Source organism: Aaosphaeria arxii (assembly GCF_010015735.1).
Source record: "Aaosphaeria arxii CBS 175.79 unplaced genomic scaffold BU24scaffold_3, whole genome shotgun sequence".
NCBI lineage: Eukaryota > Fungi > Ascomycota > Dothideomycetes > Pleosporales > Aaosphaeria > Aaosphaeria arxii.
The window spans coordinates 4,601,173-4,615,823 of record NW_022983476.1 but is presented as its reverse complement, the minus strand read 5'-3'; the positions used below and the strand labels follow the sequence as shown (position 1 = coordinate 4,615,823).

General features: G+C 49.3%; 8 protein-coding genes across 8 annotated transcripts; 3 read left to right on the top strand and 5 right to left on the bottom strand.

Moving 5' to 3' along the window:
* Nucleotides 1–39: 39 nt before the first annotated feature.
* BU24DRAFT_369061 (Clavaminate synthase-like protein) lies at nt 40–1,782 on the top strand. The gene is made up of 2 exons (XM_033524388.1): nt 40–1,309; nt 1,363–1,782. The coding sequence occupies exons 1-2, from the start codon at nt 468–470 to the stop codon at nt 1,724–1,726; spliced, it is 1,206 nt and encodes a 401-aa protein (XP_033386843.1). The 5' UTR covers nt 40–467; the 3' UTR covers nt 1,727–1,782.
* Nucleotides 1,783–2,174: 392 nt separating this feature from the next.
* BU24DRAFT_449936 (Sm-like ribonucleo protein) lies at nt 2,175–2,810 on the bottom strand (the record flags this gene model as incomplete). Its single annotated transcript, XM_033530981.1, has 3 exons — nt 2,740–2,810; nt 2,638–2,687; nt 2,175–2,539 (listed from the first exon to the last, which is right to left on the bottom strand). The coding sequence occupies exons 1-3, from the start codon at nt 2,751–2,753 to the stop codon at nt 2,175–2,177; spliced, it is 429 nt and encodes a 142-aa protein (XP_033386842.1). The 5' UTR covers nt 2,754–2,810.
* Nucleotides 2,811–3,734: 924 nt separating this feature from the next.
* Nucleotides 3,735–5,147, bottom strand: BU24DRAFT_421485 (uncharacterized protein). The gene is made up of 2 exons (XM_033527742.1): nt 4,772–5,147; nt 3,735–4,719 (listed from the first exon to the last, which is right to left on the bottom strand). The coding sequence occupies exons 1-2, from the start codon at nt 5,067–5,069 to the stop codon at nt 3,863–3,865; spliced, it is 1,155 nt and encodes a 384-aa protein (XP_033386841.1). The 5' UTR covers nt 5,070–5,147; the 3' UTR covers nt 3,735–3,862.
* A 127-nt stretch (nt 5,148–5,274) lies between these two features.
* Nucleotides 5,275–6,418, top strand: BU24DRAFT_421484 (uncharacterized protein). The gene has a single exon (XM_033527741.1). It carries the CDS (start codon nt 5,291–5,293, stop codon nt 6,068–6,070), a length of 780 nt encoding a protein of 259 aa, XP_033386840.1. The 5' UTR covers nt 5,275–5,290; the 3' UTR covers nt 6,071–6,418.
* Nucleotides 6,227–8,606, bottom strand: BU24DRAFT_172364 (uncharacterized protein). The gene is made up of 3 exons (XM_033521532.1): nt 8,349–8,606; nt 7,918–8,292; nt 6,227–7,810 (listed from the first exon to the last, which is right to left on the bottom strand). The coding sequence occupies exons 1-3, from the start codon at nt 8,482–8,484 to the stop codon at nt 6,384–6,386; spliced, it is 1,938 nt and encodes a 645-aa protein (XP_033386839.1). The 5' UTR covers nt 8,485–8,606; the 3' UTR covers nt 6,227–6,383.
* A 273-nt stretch (nt 8,607–8,879) lies between these two features.
* Nucleotides 8,880–10,881, bottom strand: BU24DRAFT_421482 (uncharacterized protein). The gene is made up of 2 exons (XM_033527740.1): nt 10,538–10,881; nt 8,880–10,489 (listed from the first exon to the last, which is right to left on the bottom strand). Exons 1-2 carry the CDS (start codon nt 10,555–10,557, stop codon nt 9,274–9,276), a joined length of 1,236 nt encoding a protein of 411 aa, XP_033386838.1. The 5' UTR covers nt 10,558–10,881; the 3' UTR covers nt 8,880–9,273.
* Nucleotides 10,882–11,014: 133 nt separating this feature from the next.
* On the top strand, nt 11,015–12,174 carry BU24DRAFT_421481 (acyl-CoA N-acyltransferase). Its single transcript, XM_033527739.1, has one exon. It carries the CDS (start codon nt 11,369–11,371, stop codon nt 12,053–12,055), a length of 687 nt encoding a protein of 228 aa, XP_033386837.1. The 5' UTR covers nt 11,015–11,368; the 3' UTR covers nt 12,056–12,174.
* On the bottom strand, nt 12,114–14,334 carry BU24DRAFT_172213 (uncharacterized protein). Its single transcript, XM_033521531.1, has 2 exons — nt 13,869–14,334; nt 12,114–13,815 (listed from the first exon to the last, which is right to left on the bottom strand). Exons 1-2 carry the CDS (start codon nt 14,209–14,211, stop codon nt 12,173–12,175), a joined length of 1,986 nt encoding a protein of 661 aa, XP_033386836.1. The 5' UTR covers nt 14,212–14,334; the 3' UTR covers nt 12,114–12,172.
* Nucleotides 14,335–14,651: the final 317 nt, after the last annotated feature.

Genomic DNA, 14,651 nt, shown 5'->3' with positions numbered 1-14,651 from the left:
AGTTGCCTCCACCCCTCACTTGTCTTTCCACCTCCGCCCGTCCCCATCCTATTTCAGGGTTCCAGTCCAGTCACGGCTCTGAGCACGTCATCCTCTTCCAATATCACAACAATGAGGCTTGGGCCATGGTTGCATCGGAGTGCCGGCCAACAGTGGTTTATCGGATAGAATGCATGTCTCTCTGTGGCGCTTATATAACGGAGGCCATCACCACTCTGTATACATCCCCAAATAGGTTCCTCCTACCATCCCATCGGCAGGTTTCCAATTCAATTAAATATCATTCATCAGCCTCCGTGTTTCAACATATAAAGCATAATCTACGACTGGTGGCCAGTAAAACTCATCTTTGTCGGCCGCCCCAATTGTGTACAACGATATCGTGTTTTATCAGTCGCGGCATTCAGACACAGTTTGTTCTTCTTCCTTATTCCATTTGACCGGACAGGAATACCACCTATCTCGCCATGGCACCAGCTCTAGCGACTGTGCAGCCAACAGCACCTCATGAGTTAGGAAGCTTCAAGAACCACAAAGCTCCTAGAAATATTTATCCTGATGGCATCAAAACATCTGGACAGCACCCCCCGCTGTATGAACAGCTGCATCAGTATGAGGACTTTCCCATTGAAATAACTGGCCCTACGGTGTGGGATGCCGCCGAATATAAGAACAGCCCCGACCGTTGGACACATGTCTTCACGGATGAAGAGAATGAAGAGATCAGCGGTGCAGCAGACAAATTCCTTGCCGCGAAGTTGCCTTTGACTGGAATATCCAAAGACAACTTCAAACTCCCTAAGCTGGCCACATTTCTAGAAGCACTTCGAAAGGATCTGCTCGATGGCAAAGGTTTCATACTCTTCAAGAATCTCCCCGTGACTGCATGGGGCAACAAGAAGTCTGCTGTCGCCTATATGGGTCTCGGTACCTACTTGGGCTATTTCGTGTCTCAGAACGGTCGTGGTCACGTCCTCGGTCATGTCAAGGATCTCGGCGAAGATGCTACACAGATCGACAAGGTGCGCATCTACCGCACAAATGCGCGTCAATTCTTCCATGCCGACGACTCCGATATTGTTGGACTGCTCTGCGTTGCCCGAGCGCTCGAAGGCGGCGAGAGCGATATCGTATCAAGTCACCATGTCTGGAACATACTACAGAAGGAGAATCCCGACGTTGCTCGCACACTGACGGAACCTATCTGGTATTTCGACCGGAAGGGCGAAACTAGCAAAGGTGAGGAAGAGTGGATAAAGACGGCGGTCTTCTACCTAGAGACAGGAGCAAACCCCCGTGTCTATTCAAAGTATGTCTCCCGTCATTCCGTTTTGAAATGTAGCTACTTACAGTTGATGGTAGGTGGGATCCTTATTATGTTCGATCTCTCACCCGCTTCAGTGATGCAGGGATCATTCCGCCCCTGTCTGAAGCTCAGCAACGAGCTGCTGCCGTTCTCGAAGAGACGTGCCTGCGTCTTTCGCTACACATGATTCTAGAGATTGGTGACATACAGTTTGTCTCGAATGCTCATGTGCTCCATGCCAGGACCGCATACAAAGATTATCCCGCCCCAGCGCCGAGAAGGCATTTGATGCGGCTGTGGTTAAGCACGCCCGAGGACGAGGGAGGTTGGAAGCTACCGTTCCACGATTCCAAAGAGAAGAAGCGAGGAGGGATCCAAGTCAACGATACACCGCCTGTAGCGCCCGAAGATGCGGAATAAAAGCCTGCTGTACTGCATGATAGCAAAAGTAACATCGATATGCAAAATGATACTCCATTGCGAACTCTTAATAGTGATGAGACATAGTTGAAGAGTTTCAATCAGAAATTAATATGTGACAACTCACTGGAATAATCCGGTAACAAAGTGATGTGATTGAGTATAATTAGCACTTTAGCGAGGTGTCGAAAAGGCATCGTCGTGACATCCTCGCCATCTAATCCTTCGCCCCTGCCCTCCGAACGCCGCGTATGCTCTTCAAATAAAGCATACCAGAACAAATCCAGATATGGCGGCCTAATAGGTATCATCGTCGGGGCATACGAAGGGCCTGGGCAAACTTGCATACCCCGTGGTGGTTTTCTCTATATTATTCCACCAATATTCCGCCAAATGTTTGTGTGGTTCAATCTGCAATATGGCATCTCCGCCGTGCCCATCCGTCTCTTTAGAAACCACGTCCTCGTCCACGACCCCTACCCCGTCCACCGCGTCCCCGTCCACCTCCACGTCCCCCACCGCCGCCACCGCCGCCGCCCCGGCCACCCCGATCGGCTTCCTTTCTCGCCTTGTTCTTCGGTTTCGGCGCATCGTCGATAAGTAATGTGTCAAGAGGCAAGGAGTCTGGCAGGATGATGTAACGAATGGTAGAGCCTCGGACGGTCATTGTGTCTAGGGTAACCGTGTCGCGGTTTTTGGGAGTCATCTTCACGGCCCGAAGTGCAGCGTTCATCTTAGGGCTGACGGAAGCGATTGTGCCGTTGACAATGGTGCCTGCAAAACTCAGTTTCCGCATCAAGCAATGCTTGCATCCTACAATTTAGGTCTTCATCAACCATATCTGCGAGTCCTACTCTGATATGTGCAGAATGATTGGGGCAGTAGCATTTTTAAAACACGTGAATACGTACCATTCTTGAGTTCAATCGAGACCGTCTCGTTTTGACATTTCATCAAGAACCTGCGCGACAACGTTAGCTGGTCGCCTTCCACTCACTTCAGAGATAACTGACCGAACTAGCTTCATGTTGATTTCTCCGGTGATGTGTCGTTATAATTGAGACTATCGAACTTCTGTAGGAGGTGAAAGTCGAAGCGCGGGAGCTATATACGGTACGACTGTTCTTGTTATGTGGTGGGGAAAGCTTCAACTTCACCAACGAAATTAGGCTGCCAAGATCGGAGCTGGATCAACATCTTCCGTATTGATGGCTAGCTCTCCAAATACGACCAATCAGATCACGCACTAGCTAACTGGATAGTAACCGCCAGTTTCTACAATTTATGTTGGGGTAAAATAATCGTTGTACGAGAGTAAATATGCAAAATCATATATAAAAAGGTTGATTCTTTGGTTTTGATCTATTTCCGCTAATTCTTAATGCCACTTCGATGTGACTTTACATTATACTAGGCATCAACCTTCATTTTGATAGTTATCACTGTATCCTAAGGATTGCTTGATTACAGTTTTGGTTGGTATATACGCTGATAATATAGTCAAGATTACTACACAGAATAACGGCATCTCAGCATTTTATTCTACGTGAAGCCAGTGGAAGTATTTAAGTAATAAATATCGAAACTAGCTGAGTTTGATCCGTCATAGTCTCCCGACATATGAATCATCAAACAGTCGCACCGAAGGCCAGTAGTTCACTGTGAAAAATATCAAAATGGATATTTCTTGGTGGGCCATCGTGACTCACAAAAATCAATTGCACATACATGAAGAATTGTCTGCAAGTATAATGGGGCATGTTTATTATCCCTAAAGTTATAGCTTTGGCCTAATCATTAGGATGAAAAGAAGCAACATGGGAGGACACGAGAACAAAGGTATACAACATATCAAAGAATCACATATATTGAGGTGGCTTACGAATAACCAATCATATGCAGTCATTGAGAACGAGATGTAACGAAACGGCTCGGATCGTGAGAGAAAGGTTGGTAGAATGTGGGACCAACATACCGTATTTGAATGTATTTGAATGTATTTGAATGTATTTGAATGTATTTGAATGTATTTGAATGTGTTCGAGTGTATTTACATATATTTTGAACTTATTTTGAATGTATTTGAATGGGGTCATAAATCCATCGTAAGCCATACCTCACTGGCTCATAATTATGTCATGGTCTAGGTATAGCCGTATATGCTTGCAACTTCAGAAGCGATAATTCCATAGATGTGGAATACTGCGACCGTTTTGCAACAACGCAAGTCTCGTCTTTAAACCTCGACTTGACAAGCAATTGACGCAGTCCATCTTCCCCTAACAGATCCTGCAGACTATACAGAGGCACTCGCGAGCCTCTCCAAAGAGTGGTCGGCATATCAAGAGGAGGGAAGCGGATTCGGGGTTGTAATAGAGGTATAACGGGCCCTTTCCACCATATAGGAGCGAAGTGTTTTGCACCAGTCGCTTTGTGTGGGTCTAGGTAATCCTGTGAGATGATCGAATAAGCTCGCGCATGGTCATGGCATGCTTCAATGATGTTATTGGCCCGATCATGAATGTCATTGGCATGCGTCTTCAGTGATTTGAAGTAAAGGATACAAGATACCTCTTCCAAATGATTTAGGCTTTCGGAATGCGGTGTATCGCAGGGGACTAAACGACTCCCACCATGCTTAAATTGCTTATCCAACTGCCGTAGCAGACGTTTTTGTAGCAGCGAGTGAACGAGATCTGGCATGTCTTCTCTCCACGTAATCTTTCCAACCTTGCCGCCAAACTTTTCCGTAATTCTACGGTAGACGCCACTCCTCCAATTTTGTTTTTGGTACAACTCTTGCACAGCAAGCTTTCGAGCGACAAATCGGTAAGGTGGGCCAGAAGCCCTTGGACTGGCTGCAAGGCTCACAGGTAAGAGCCAAGGGTCTGTCGTCTCGGGGTGTGGGCACAGATGCAGAGAGATTAAGAAGGCATCGGGAAGAAGTGTGTTTGTACTTCTACACACTCGGGCTGGAGAGGCGAGCGCATGAGCTGTAATCATAAGTTTCCCCCCGGCGTCAAGAGTAGATCTTTGTAAACTGACCGAAGGGATTTGCTAACAATTTCTTCTGAAATGGTGTAAATGCGTCAACGGAAGGTCTAGATTTCCTCTGCTCCCAGCGTGACCTTCGATCGAGAGTTATAGGATCCAACAAAGGAGGTACGGGTAGAGTCTCTCCGTTGTCGCGGCTTCGACGGCTCGCATGTTCAAGGTGCCTGGTGGGACCTAGCTGAACACCCGCAGAAGTGGCAGCTGTCGGTTGGTGGTAGTGCGAGAGAGAGGAGCGTATGGCTTTGAAGATTGGACATGGCCTCAATTGATAGAGTCGCCCACCTAACATCAGTGTGTGCTGTATGGGTCCGGGGAAGGAATGGGCGAATTTGATTTAGGGACTTGCGGAGTATGGACGGAGGTGATGCGGAGGGTGTGTAAGTGGATTGGTGGGTCCAAATCCGATATGATCAGATTGTTAAGCCGGCTTGGCACATTCACTCAACTACGACATACAGCAGCTTGCCGAGCCTGTGCATTACATCTCCCCGCCCCTTTCAGCTCCTCAGAATGACGACAATACTCGGGAGGGCTACGAGGCCTTGTTCGAAGACAACAATATGGAAACACAGTGTCCGAACGATAGCGTCGATCCCTCCCTTTGGCATACAAGGTCGCTCAAATCCCGCTTCCTCTCAGAACCTGCGCGAACAAAGGCAATCAACTACACCAACATCGTGGACCCCAATGCCCTATGTCACAGAGACCATTGGCGGAGGCTGGCACACATACGATATCTACTCACGCCTCCTCAAAGAACGAATCATATGTCTGAATGGCGAAGTAGACAGCACTTCATCTGCCAATATCGTCGCTCAATTGCTCTTTCTTGAGGCCGACTCGCCCGAGAAGCCCATTTCTCTCTACATAAACAGCCCGGGTGGAAGTGTAACCGCTGGACTGGCGATATATGATACCATGACATATATTCGTTCTCCAGTCCACACCATATGTATGGGCATGGCAGCGTCCATGGGCGCATTGCTGCTCGCGGGTGGCGCTGCCGGCAATAGATTTTGCCTACCTCATAGTAGCGTGATGATACATCAACCGAGTGGTGGCTATAGCGGGACAGCAGCAGATGTAGCGATCCATGCTAAGGAGATTTTACGAACACGGGAAAAGCTGAACAAAATATTCCAGAATCACATCACGAAAGAAAAGACACTGGATGAGATCGAAAGAAGCATGGAGAGAGATTACTATATGGATGCACATGAGGCACTGGAATTTGGGCTTGTAGACCGAATACTTGAGAGGAGAGAAAATGAGGAGGGAGAGAAGAGCTGAAAGGGAACACGCAAAGGCTTGAACCCTATTATGCACCATGAGGGATTGCTACAAGCTGCACAATTAAAGGAGCCTTCACGATTTCTGACTATCAAACTCAAGAATAATCTCGAGGATTTGGTTGTTATGTACGATATAAATGCCAAACCAAATGTGGTGAGAACCCTTAATGATAAGCTGGAATCTTTGCCACCATGTGGGAAAACCATGCAACAGAATCGTCGTTCACTATAGATACACACTTAGACATTGAATCCCTGCAACATGGCATGCTGAACAACCCCCATTGGCCTAAGAGCACATGAATCTTCGATCAGGGATTCTCCTTATATTTATCCCTTAAAGCATCAATCTCCCTCTGAAATTGCTCCATGTCATCCAAAATGCTAGAGTTTGCAGTTGCACTATACGTCGATGGTGCAGGCAGAGATTCTTCTCGTTCTTCCTTTGGAGAGTACAAAGTCTGTTCGTTCTCGGATGGAGTGTACTCGCGGCGTAGAGAGCTTTCACTTGCTACGCTAGTTCGCCTTTTGTTGTCAATGCTGTTTCTTTTGTATTCCAAACTGGTTCGGGGTGTTTCGACTGGCGAGGATGATGCAAATTGAGAAGGTCGCTCCTTGTCCAAGCTTGAACGTGCTGATTGTCGTCGTCTTGGGGGAGGGGGCGGTGGGGGCATGGATGAGGGCGCGCTTTCGTTGGACACTGATCGTGGAGCATTTCGATTTGAGGCTGTGGATGCCGTTCTTCCAAGGCCCAATGGCGCCTGTCCTGTTCCAGGAGATGGTGGTGGGGATGAAAGGGTTGATGATCTTGAACGACTCGTACTTGACAGAGGAACGCTAGAACGAAGTGACGACGTGACAGGAAGTTCAGTAGTAGATGAACTGGCACTCGAAGCTGTGCCTCCAAACAGATTCGCGCCGTGACGACGTGCTGGCGGCGGCGGCGGCGGCCCCGATGCTCTCTGGGCTGCTGATGACACTGGATCACTCCGGGGATTCGGACTAGGTACAGGTAGCTCGATGGAATGTTGTGAGGAGATGGTCAACGATGAGTCACTTCGAGGACGATTTCCAAGTGTTGAGGTACGTAGTTGGCTTTGCCTGCGAGCAATGGGTATAGGAGGCGGTATCTTTTTCTGCACAGCGGGTTGATCGGGTGGAGTGGTTGCCTCATTGGATACTGTATCTATTGATAGTGTATCATCCGGTATCTTGTTTTGTACAACGTTATCTACCGTTAGTGATATAGAAGCAGTTGGTGGTGGGGGTAGGGGTTTGTTCAGATCTGAATTCGCACGGGTTGACCGTACCGATATACTCCCAGTAGGTGCTTCTGCAGCGAAATCATCGAAAGGAACGGTCTGTGGTGTTCTTGCATTCACGAGTTTACCATGTCTATGTTTCGGCAGAGGAGGCTTCTTTTTCTCCTGCGGCTGTGAGTTGACCACAGGATCGTGAGCATCTTCTTCAGACGATGATGTCTCGTTCGGTGTGCGCGGCGATTCGGTATGGAGACTCTGCATATTTTCAAAGATGGACTGTCGTGACCCAGAGGATGTATCGGTACTGTTACTGCTATCGAAGAAAGCGCTTCGGGGATTGGGGGAATTGGCGGATTGTAGATGTTTATTTTCACCTGACGGGCTTGATATGCCCGTCATAAGCAGCCTTTTGAAGCCGTCTACATCTAGATTGCCCTTGGCGGATACTTGAATAGGGCTTTCATTCGGTCTCCTTTCTGTCAAATGATCAGCAATTGACAAGATATTGATTGCATTTTTTGCCCTTGGCCAATTGCTCTTCTCTCCACCATTATTACAAGCCATACGGACGGGATTAACACACCATTATGTTGACCCACAGACTGAGAATCGGCCCTCTCGTGTGGTTCTATTGTGGCCAAGGTCCGTGAGAAAGGATTGACCGGAGCAGTAGCAGGCGCTCGCATAGACCTGACCGGGTCTTCGCGATCCATGACAGTCCGCTGATTGTGAACGTTTTTGTTGTATCCCATGCGAGACGGAGCGTCATCTAATTGATTTCCAAATTCATCCGAAAGCCCTAAAAGGGGAGAGAAGGACGACGAGGTGCCGGCATGGTCATTGTGAGCTGCACGGTGAGCTTCAACACTAGGAGCGGTGGAGTGCGGAGGAGACGATGGCGGGGTTTCTATGCGAACCGACTTCTTTGTCCGGGCGGGGTGCTGTGGGCGCGAGCTCTCTGAATTGCTATTATTCCCTAGTCTCTCAATATATGTCATGCCGAAGGGAATTTACCAGCATCATATTGCACCGCTACCTGTTCTCGTGCACTATTCGGCGAGCTCAGGAAGCGGACGGGTGGCGCGGGTTTTACGGAAGATTGGTTCTGGGTCGTTGGTAGAGTAGAGAGACGGAAGGGGTTTCCGGACATAATGTGTGATTTCAAGAACAATGCATTGTTCTACGATGCTATGTACAAGTACACGAAAAGTTCCGACTGTGAACGGTCGTGAGGAACCTTGCGAGCCGGGCCGCGAGCAAAGATGACCAAGGTGAGGCGTTGGGTCGGTAGAGGAGCAGCAGTGTCAGCAAGCGTGGAAGGTGACCGATGTCATGCTTTGCGGCTTGCAGTATCGATCTCGATTCGTATCTGGGGCAGTAGGCGTGTATGTGTGTTAACTTTGCAGATCCAAGAATGCAAGAGAATGAGCAAGATGAGAGGTGGTGACAAGAGAGAGAGAGAGAATATCCCGTTGTTGTTGTTGTTGCTGCTGCTGCTGTTCCTCCTTCCTTCCTTCCCCCGCCGCCGCCTACTACCAAACCATCCACCAATGACGACGACCCACGCAGGGATGATCCTTGGGCTTGGCCTTCCCTTTTTATAATATCTATCAAGTTACAACAACCCAGGTAGGTATCTCGTACTGCGTGGTCCTTACAAAAGCCAAAGTACGAGCAACACATAGTAGCAATAACAGTGCAGACTACCACACACATCTGTAGGTGTGGACGTATTGGAATATAATGTCATACAAGTACCTACAAGGTACCCAGTCATGCCAGTGCATCTTTTCACCCCCTTCATTGGTACAGATTACCTTGTCCTTGTCACAGGTAAGCATTGAAATAAAATACTAATAGTAACTCGGTACAGTTGGAATGATGGCTGTCTCTAGGCTCTTGCCATCGTTCACGACATCATGATAAGCCTGTCTGTCATTCAATCGACATACACATGCCATCCGGCGTCTTGCCCAAACCATCTTCGTGCCAGCTGCCCACCGCTTTCTGTCGGCTGGGTAAAGGCGACCATCGCCTTCTCAACCGTCATTCCGTAGAGAAAGTCTTCCCTCGCTGAGTCCAACAGCCTTGTAGCCACACCGGCCTTTCTTTGCATGGTGCTCGTCCAGATGCGCGAGATGCCCAGGATGGCAGGCACGGGATGTGTGTCCATGGAGATAGAAGAACTCTGAACCTTCGTGGCGGACATTTCAACGGCATCTCCAGAAGTTTCATGGCCCAGAACTGGATAGGCTTCTTGTATCCTTTCCGCAAGACACGCGCCCACGCATTTCTGGCCCCGGACGTATAGATACACCTTGTAGCGGTCACTCATAGAGCGGTCCCGCCTCTGACTCCTTCTTTGCTGCTCTGCATTGACTTCTGCTTCTTCCGCTTCGAGAGTGTTCGAACAAGTACTGATCTGTCCCCATAACGTTTCCTCGGCAATGTTCACCGCACCGAGCTCGGTGTCCACAACTTTAAGCACTTCGACGGCTTTGTTCCGCATTGCGACGGTGTCTTTTCGTCCCACAACAGCAATGAAGCTCCTGTCGACACCAGACCAGATCTGGTTTTTCCTCAACCTGTCCACGAAAGGTTTAGCGAAATCCACACCCCCGACGTTCATGGCATGGAACTTGCGATGCAAAGCGGCATCGTCGGCGTTCGATGGAATGTATTCCATCCCACACATCTTACAAGTTTTGCGCAAGTCTCCTACCAAGTCGAGCTGCATTTGTACCATTCGAACCTTCTTCGCAGGGGGTTGGCTCACTCCGGGGACGTTGTCGGAACGAGTGGACAGAGGAACTTTCGCAACAGACGTTGGGCCTGGTCTTCGTTTCATAAATGAGAATTTCGAGCGCCGTGTATTTATCGGAGGAGAAGAATATGGTGGCTGAGGAGATGAGGGGGGCGTGGACCTGGCCGAGCCATCGGAAAATATTACAGGAGGCGCATTTGGTGGGCTAGAGGCAGGAGTATTGGAGAGCTCGCATGTAGTCGGTCTAGATGTTATCGAGCTCGTGGTTGTAGCAGCCGGGGTAATATTTGGTTGTTCACTCGCTGCGACGCGCTGCTGCTTCGTTGGCCGATCCTCATCTTCGTCAGGTAATAGCCGTTTCTTCTTTCGAGAATATGTCGTGATGGGCTTCCTGAATGCCTATTAGCTAGATGCCAGATTGTGGAATGCCTGTATTTACCTTACACCCCAAGAAGTCATGTTTGGTGTCATTGGGATGAGTAGAAGCTAAACGTGGTGGTATGCCTGCATGAGGTAACTATGGGAAAACGCGAAAGTCGCGTCTAGTAAACACGCACAGACTCCACATGCGGCTGCCGCCCGCCGCCCACTCTCGAGTCTCCATTATTCCTGTCTATGTCCGACCGAACCAACCAAGGAGTCATGGACCATCAGCTTTCTCAACCCCACCAGCCGTGCCACCACCAATAAGTTCCAATACCATCAATAGGAGGTAATGGAGTACGGAGTAATTCCTCCATATTCCGTGCTTGTAAGGTCAATACCAAAAATGGCTTGATGCATGCGTATGGGGACTCGGGAGGTTGTGAAGCTATTGGAATTCATTGATATTTATAGAACTTTGTCTGACTTGCTTGTACTTTCTTCCATTCGTGGGTCCCATGTGCCTGTACGCAGTAAGACATAGCCCTCAGTACGAGATCATGGTATTGAGCCACATGCCCTTGAGCATTTCAGGAAGGTCATTGATTATTACCTGGCCTGCTCTAACCTTTATGACAGTTGACTTTGCCCTGTCCTATCTCCATCAGGCCATTGGAGACATTGCTGACCGTTGAGGCAACCGTCGTAGTAGTATTACCTAGAGGCTAGGAGACCTACAACTATTTAATGACTCTTAACAACCCTCCAAATCCAATCCTGCTCCTCTTAGACCGTAATTGTCTCAGAATTCACAGTCGTGACAGCGCAGAAGAGATTTTAAGCAATACTAAACACAAACGACCAATCCCGCGACAACAGGGAGCGCACTGTACATACGCAGAACAGAATGGCATCCTCGACCTCGCCATCAACGTTAGAGACGGTGACTGCCCAACTTCAGGCCACACCAGCTGACCCAAGCACCATGGCGGCACAATTGGAGACAAACCCCATGGACCCAAACGCACCATTACCGGAACCTATCGCCACAACCTCCAGGCTGATAATAAGGCCAATGCACCCGCAAGATGCGCCTTCGTATGCGCGCGCCGCCGGTACCCCGTTAATCGCGAAGTACATGAGCCTTGCTTTCCCCTCCCCTTACACATTGGAACACTCAAATGGCTGGATCAAGCTCAACCTCACGGACAAAATCCCGAACTATGTCATCGCAGAGAAAGACCACCCGGACGTCGTGATCGGAGGCATGGGCTTCAAACCCGGTGCGGATGTGCAGAGCCATGCGGCCGAGCTCGGCTACTGGATCGGCGAGGACTGGTGGGGGAAGGGCTACATGCAAGAGGCGCTGGCCGGCCTGACCGAGTATGGATTCGAGAGCGGCAGGTGGTCGAGACTTTGGGCAAATGTTTTCAGTGAGAACCAGGCCAGTGTGACGTGTCTCGAGAAGTGTGGCTACAAGCTTGAAGGCGTGCTGAAGGGACATGTCCAAAAGCACGGAGAGGTCTCTGACCTCCATGTACTTGGCCTAACAATAGAGGATTGGAGAAAGTGGAAGCAAAGTAAAGAAACATGAGCATGGATATGTGGTACATTCTTGGATTTGCCAACGTTGCGGAGGGTATCAAAAATACATGGAACTGTCTACAATTATATACAACACCTAGTGAAGGCTCTAACGGACCCGTGAGGATCATATTAGGTTCAACTTCTTCATAGTGCTTACATGTGCTCGGCCAGACCCCCCATTCTCCACCAACCTCTGCTGAGACTGCTTGATAAGACTCTCCCGCCAGCTCCAGAAGATGTCTTCTGTCCGCCTCGCCACAGCCTCACCCTCGACTTCGGCCAGGATATTGCGGACCCAAGCGAAGCGGTGGGAGCTCACCCACATGTTGTCCAGTAAAGGTTGTATCACGCAAATCTTGACGGCAGCTCTCGAGAACAAGGGACCCATCGGCAGATCGTTGGCCTTGAGATACTCATACAAGTAATGGATCGATCGCCAATTCTGACGACGGCTCCGTGTGGTCTCAAGAGAATATTGATATGCGATCTGGTGGATCAAGGAGTTGCGAGCCGTGATCAAGCTCTCAAAACGCTCGTCGTCGACGGCCAGCGGCAGCACACGAGCTTCCTTCGCGCGAGCTAAAATGTGATTGAACTGGCGTCTTGCTTTCAATGCATAGAGAATTGTGGAAACAACTTCTCGATCTATGTTGTAGATGGCCGTGCTATCTTCTACAAGGCTAGTGAGGAGCTCCGTGTCAGACGAAACCGTGGCGTGGTTATCGAACGAATGAAGAAGTCTCATCCAGCCGTCGAAAGTATGGCAGGATGCCTCGGAGAATCCCCTGGCTTTTGGGGGGGAATCAAATGCATCCTCAGGCTGTGTCAAGACCCAATCATGTAGAACATGACGAGGGAGACAATTGAAAACTTGAATGACCAAGGCCATACTGGATTGGGAGGCCCGATGAGACTGTAGAAAACGAGTTATATCCGAGGGGGCTGGCTCTCGATCCTCCAGAATCAAGCATAGAGCATCGCGTAATTGGGAATTGCCGATTTGATCAGCAATTGAATGCATTAATCGTACATCTGGAGCAGAGGTCGTGCCCATGAAGCCCCAGAGGAGTCGATAGAGAGACTTCAGAGAGTCTGGATTTACGGTGTGTCGGTGTTCGTTCTTGTCTAGGCTGTTTGCAAATTTGGCACAGACATTGCCAACATTTGTTGAGTGTCTCAAAGAGCTGTTCACTAGCGACTCGAGTTTGCGAAGTAGCTGGCGGCCTTTTGGGCTGCGCAGGCTCGGCAAAGGCACAGAAGGCCGCGCTAGCCACCAAATGATTGATTCGGGACTCCATTTTGCCTTCACAAGCTCCCCGAGCACCTCGAGAGTGAACTTGACTGCTTCGTCTGCTTCCGAGGCCTGGAACTGGGTGAGGCGATCTAGTTCCGCCAGGCGGTCCCTATTGCGTCTCTTGTCTGCAATTGAGTCTGAACGAATCAAGGTTCGAATCTGACGTAACCTGGCTTCTCGAGCAGAAGCTGTGGATTGTTGGACTGTTCCCTCAATTTCGAGAGCCGGAAGGTGAGACGCAGACACTTCTTCCGGCAACAAAGTTTGGCTCGATGGGTGTGCTGTTTCTGTCTGGAATTCTTCCCTTGACCCAAGTTCAGAGTTGGATGTATCCTTGGCTAGCGTGGCAGATATCTGCAAATGAATCTTTTCCGCTGCGTCTGATGGGTCGGGATGTGGTGCAAGCCTGGTTGCCAGGGGAATTGCGGAATCATGGAGAAAGGGAGGAAGTGCGGGGGCGAGGGGAGGTTGAACTAGACGAGTAAGCAATTGTGAAATCATCGACAAATGGTCGGGTGTAGAATACCATTCTTTGACAGCTCTTGAGGCTGCAATGTGGGTGGCTCATATCTCCAATCTGTGTGGGGATTCGGGCGCGGAGCGGCAAAGAGGGAACCGATGTTGAATAGAGAAAATATGGGATCTCCCTGAGGTATACTTGATTGAATAGTCATGCGCCGTTTCATTGACCTTCGCCTTGCCTCCAATGGCCCAGGAACATGGCTGCCATGGCGCGTTTGATGGCCGCATTGATGTCGAAAAAAATGGCGGATAGTGTGTGAGAGGAGCTCATCCGTGACCCAGATGTAGTGAGTGGGTGGACTTATTGTCTGCGCTGCACGCCTGCAGGCAATGGGCGATCGTTGCATCAAGTGTTAGGTGGTCATCAACGTCCATCCACAGTATATGCAATTGCTCGAGATAGTCCATTGAAGTTGCGATGAGGTACTGGAGGACGGTAAGTGCCTTAGTCAGCAAATCGGAACAGGCGAATCAGATGCCAGGTTGCCGTCAGCATCGCGAAAGTGCTCCATCTGCACACTTGATTATGACAGTGCAAAAGTGTCGGGATGCAGAGAGGGTAATTTAGCATCGTGATGTGACATAGAATCAAGTATGACACCGAATGCGAAATACATGACTCATTGCATTGGTATTAACGACCTGGTAAGCTGTACAGAACACAGTGCGAATTACGCCTACATAGATGGTTCCGCTCGTGAGCCTCCGCTAGGTACTCCGTACCTACCTAGGTATTTACAAGTATTCACATCACCCATGACAAGCAACGCTCCGAATCACATGTAAT